The sequence below is a fragment of the Ursus maritimus genome, unplaced genomic scaffold (genome assembly GCF_017311325.1).
Source record: "Ursus maritimus isolate PB19 unplaced genomic scaffold, ASM1731132v1 scaffold_19, whole genome shotgun sequence".
Taxonomy (NCBI): Eukaryota; Metazoa; Chordata; class Mammalia; order Carnivora; family Ursidae; genus Ursus; species Ursus maritimus.
The window spans coordinates 56,357,540-56,362,620 of NW_024424341.1; the positions used below are offsets into that span (position 1 = coordinate 56,357,540).

The 5,081-nt window shown below is 48.2% G+C and overlaps 1 protein-coding gene across 1 annotated transcript; it reads left to right on the forward strand.

Moving 5' to 3' along the window:
- The first annotated feature begins 538 nt into the window (after nt 1-538).
- ZNF114 (zinc finger protein 114) lies at nt 539-5,056 on the forward strand. Its single transcript, XM_040634429.1, is given in 3 exon segments — nt 539-557; nt 1,525-1,677; nt 3,978-5,056. Coding segments are annotated over 3 exon segments (1,251 nt in total).
- Nucleotides 5,057-5,081: the final 25 nt, after the last annotated feature.

Genomic DNA, 5,081 nt, shown 5'->3' on the forward strand with positions numbered 1-5,081 from the left:
AGATTTAAAAAGACTCAAGTGACCGAATGCAGTGTCCGGGTCCTCGGGGACATATGAGGGTATTTGATTCAGCGTGATGATGTTGTGACCACATTTAAAAAGATTCCTTGCACTTTAGGGGCACCTGGGTGGCGCAGTGGTTAAGCGCCTGCCTTCGGCTCAGGGCGTGATCCCGGTGTTCCGGGATCGGGCCCCACATCAGGCTTCTCCGCTAGGAGCCTGCTTCTTCCTCTCCCACTCCCCCTGCTTGTGTTCCCTCTCTTGCTGGCTGTGTCTCTCTCTGTCAAATAAATAAAATCCTTTAAAAAATAAAATAAAATAAAAGATTCCTCGTGCTTTAGAGATATATCACGAACATATTTAAGGATGCAATGCTGTGATAGCTGGAGTTTTGTGGACCATTGTGCAATAGAAAGGCCGTGAAGGGGGATGGGAAGAGGCGACAATGTGTGGAAACAGGTGAATAGTGAATGAGGGCTTGCGCGCATCTCATTTTCCCTGTATTAGGTATGTTTACACTTCCCATGATTTAACGCAAATGGTTAGAAAGTTCTTTTGTACTGCTGAGCTCTTTTTTTTTATTTAAAGATTTTAAGTAATCTCTACACCCAACGTGGGGCTCAAACCCACAACCCCAAGTTTAAGAGTCGCACGCTCCACTGACTGAGCCACCCGGGTGCCCCTGAAGATATACTTAATATATAAAAACACATACCAATCCTCGATATCCTCTGGCTTTGTTTATATGTATATTTACTGTATATATAGTTTTAATTTCTATTCTGAAATGTTTCAAATTTTGAAAAAAAAATTTCAAAATACAGGGGCACCTGGGTAGCGCAGTCGTTAAGCGTCTGCCTTCGGCTCAGGGCGTGATCCCGTCGTTCCGGGATCAAGTCCCACATCGGGCTCCTCCGCTGGGAGCCTGCTTCTCCCTCTCCCACTCCCCTGCTGTGTTCCCTCTCTCGCTGGCTGTCTCTCTGTTACATAAGTAAATAAAATCTTAAAAAAAAATTCAAAATACAAAATGTAAAAAACACAATAAAAATCATCTAAATATTAAAAGTCACTAGAAATCAGGGCATCCAGGATACCAAATAAGGTACTTTACAAAAAGAGAGAGAGAAAATAACTCACAATATCTCTAACACCTGTCCAGCATTTGAATTCCAGCAGCTTCTACCAAAAATATCTCTCAGAGTTAGATTTCTTTTTTTTTTTTAAGATTTTATTTATTTATTTGACAGAGACAGTGAGAGAGGGAACACAAGCAGGGGGAGTGGGAGAGGGAGAAGCAGGCTTCCCGCTGAGCAGGGAGCCCGATGCGGGACTTGATCCTATGACCCAGGGATCATGCCCTGAGCCGAAGGCAGACGCTTAACGACTGAGCCACCCAGGCTCCCTGTCATGGTACCTCTTCCACATCTTCAAACACCTTGTTTCCAACTCTTGTCCCATTCACAGGTCCTGGGGGTTAGGACGTTGGCTGATCTTTGGGAGGGGACGCAATTCAACTCATATCAGTGCCCCAAACGGGTGTGTTGTTCTAGGACTCCGTGACCTTCACAGACGTGGCCGTGAATTTCACCAGGGAGGAGTGGGCCCTCCTGGACTCGGCACAGAGAATTCTCTACAGAGACGTGATGCTGGAAAACTGCAGGAACCTGGCCTCTGTGGGTGAGCAGCCTGCCCTCGCGGGGACACATGCGGGTCAGACCCCCTCCTGGGTTCCCTGCGCTGTGCTGAGCAATGGGACGGGGGATTGCTGAGTAACCAAGACGGGGCCATTGCCCACAAGGGGTGGACGTAGGGTTTACCCCCTGAAATAGGAACTCTGTCCGTTGCATTACAGTTTTATTCTCTTCATGATTGACAGCCCTCGGGAGATCCCTAGGTGGTGAACACAGAGCACAGAGAATCTCAGTGCATTCAGGAGGAAAAGGGAGGGACCACTTTGTCGCTCCGTACTCATACTGGCTTAGCCCCGGAACCCCTGCAGGCCAAAGCGTGTGCCCCTGCTTCGTGGAAAGTCCTAGCACCACTCCCTTGGGCCATGCACTGTCCGATTTCCCGGTGACCGGGATCTCAACTGGGCAAACCTCATCCGGCCTCCCATTTGGAGCAAGGAGCCGGTCTGGGAATGGGGCCGGGGTATTTTGTGCACCTGCCTGCCGGGCAGCTATGAATCCTTACAAGGAAGGATTTGACCATGTGGACATGTTGATTAAGAATCCATTTCGGGGTGCCTGGGTGGCACAGCGGTTAAGCGTCTGCCTTCGGCTCAGGGCGTGATCCCGGCGTTATGGGATCGAGCCCCACATCAGGCTCCTCCGCTATGAGCCTGCTTCTTCCTCTCCCACTCCCCCTGCTTGTGTTCCCCCTCTCGCTGGCTGTCTCTATCTCTGTCAAATAAATAAATAAAATCTTAAAAAAAAAAAAAGAAGTGTGGACATAGCGGCATTCCTCACAGCAGCCGAAAGGTGCAAACAAACCAATTGTCCATCAACAGATGAATGGACAGATGAATATAGTCCATCCACACAGCGGAATATTATTCAGCCATAAAAAGGAGTGAAGCACTGATAACAGGTTGCAATATGGGGGTGCCTGTGTGGCTCAGCCAGTGAAGCATTGGCCTTCGGCTCAGGTCATGATCTCAGGGTCTTGGGATCAAGCCCCGCATCGGGCTCCCTGCTCGGCGGGGAGCCTGCTTCTCCCTCTGCCTGCCGCCTCCCTGCTTGTGCTCTTGCTCTCTCTGTCAAATAAATAAAATCTTTAAAAAATATATATGGATAAACCTCGAAAGCATTACGGTAAGTGAAAGAAGGCAGACACAAAAGACTACATATTACCTGATTTCGTTTATGTGAAATATCGGATAGGTAAATCTATAGAAACAGAAAGCCGATTCGTGGTTGTGAAAGGCTGGAGGGAGGGAGAACAGGGAGTGGCCGCTTCATGACCTAGAAGTTCTTCCCTCCTTCCTTCCGGGGTGATGGAGATGTCCTGGAACTGAATAGAGGTGCTGGTCACCGCACATGGCCAATGTCCTCGATGCTGCTGAAGGGTACACTTTAAAAAGGTCATTTTTGTGTTAAGTGAATTTCACTGCAATTTTTAAAAAATTGTTTTAAAGATTTTATTTATTTATTTGAGAGAGAGAGTGAGCACGAGCAGGGGGAGAGGGGCAGAGGGAGAGGGAGAAGCAGACTCCCCACTGAGCAGGGAGCCCAATTAAGGGCTTGATCCCAGGACCCTGAGATCATGACCTGAGCCAAAGACAGATGCTTAACCGACTGAGCCCCGCCCCTTCATCTTTAAAATTAGACATGGACTCTGTCCTGGTCTGTTTGGGCTGCTGTGACAGAACACCATAGTCTGGGTGACTTACACACGAACATTTCTCTCTCACATTCTGGAGGCTGGGAAGTTCCAGGTCAAGGGGGCAGCAGGGTCATTCCCAGCGAAGTCTCTCTCCTGGTTTGCAGATGGCCGCCTTCTCCCCGTGTCCTCACATGGCAGAGAGACAGTGAGCTCCGTTCTCCTGCTCTTGTAAGGACGCCAGTCCCATCGTGGGGGCCCCACTGTCCTATCTTATCTAAACCCAATTACGTCCCAGAGGTAATTGCAAATATCTGCAAATACCATCCCATAGTTAGGGCTTCAACATATGGATTTGTGGGGGACACAAATTCGGCCCATGACAGACTCTTTGTCCAGTTCTCTTCCACGTGGCATTCCNNNCTACACCCTTAATCCCCACAGAACCCATCCTCACCATGGTCAAGCTCCTGACACGGCCCAAATCCCTGATGTCTTTCTGTTGGCTTGCGTGTGCTTCCTTCCCTTTCCTGTTTCCCTCACGTGTGCAGAGGGACCATTTGAAAAGAAACCCACATGGACATTTACCTGTTTTACCGTCTCCAACCCACCTTAACTCTCAACAAAGAACTGAACTTAGTGTCCCTTTATTTCAGATTCGGTGACTCAACATAAAGCCAAAAACTCAACCCGTCAGCAGGACATTCTCGCGAGAAAGACACCTGATGAAGCAAACAGAGTGTGTGCCGTGAGCCACAGTTCCCGGCCCTCCCCATCGGGAGAAGACTGGAAATGCCCCAGAACAGACGAGCCACCCAAGCAAAGGGAGCAAAAGTTGAAGCAAGTTGCCACTGTGCACAAGGAGGGCGAATCTCCGGGTAGACTCCGTGACTACCACGAAATGAGGGACAACTCTCTATCTAGCTCACGGAGAGATTCCACAAGAAACCGTATCCAAAAATGTGGCTCACATATTCTGGTGCAAAATCCTATCCTAACCAGCCATCGAAAGATCCATAGAAACAACGAAAATGATAGAGTCTTGTGGCAGAGCGTTGAGCTGACCCCATTTGTAGGAAGTCAGGCAGAGCCAGAGTCCAAAATATGGATCGACCGTCAGAACAATATCCTTCATGTACATAATAGTATCTGCGTGGGGGTGGACATCGATGAATGGGATCCGTTTGGTGAAGACGTTTCCCTTAGGGTATACAAGACTCCCACTACAGAGAAGACTTACGACGAGTCTAATTCATGTGAAACCACCTTCCAAAATACCTCGACCCGGGACGTGCAGAGGCCGTCGTATACAGCAGACACAAATCACGAGAAGAATCAAGGTGAGAAAACCTTCGCCCACATGGCAAATTCTGACTCACATGGGAAGACTAAGACCAGAGGGGAAAAATATAAATGTCAAGACTGTAGGAAAAGTTATGTGTATCAGTCCTTCCTTATGAGACACATGGAAATTCACACCGGGGAGAAACCTTACGAATGCAAGACCTGTGGGAAAGCCTTTAGATATTCCTTACACCTTAACAAACATTTAAAAAAGCACATTGTGAAGAAGTCCTATAAATGTGGAGGATGTGGGGAAGACTTCAGTGAGTCCTCAAAACTGACTGAACATAGAAGGGTTCACTCTGCAGAGAAACCCTATAAACGCGAGGAATGTGGGAAAGCCTTCATCAGTTCTTCCAGATTTAAAAACCATCTAAAAACTCACAGTTGAGGGATGCCTGGCTGGCTCAGTTGGA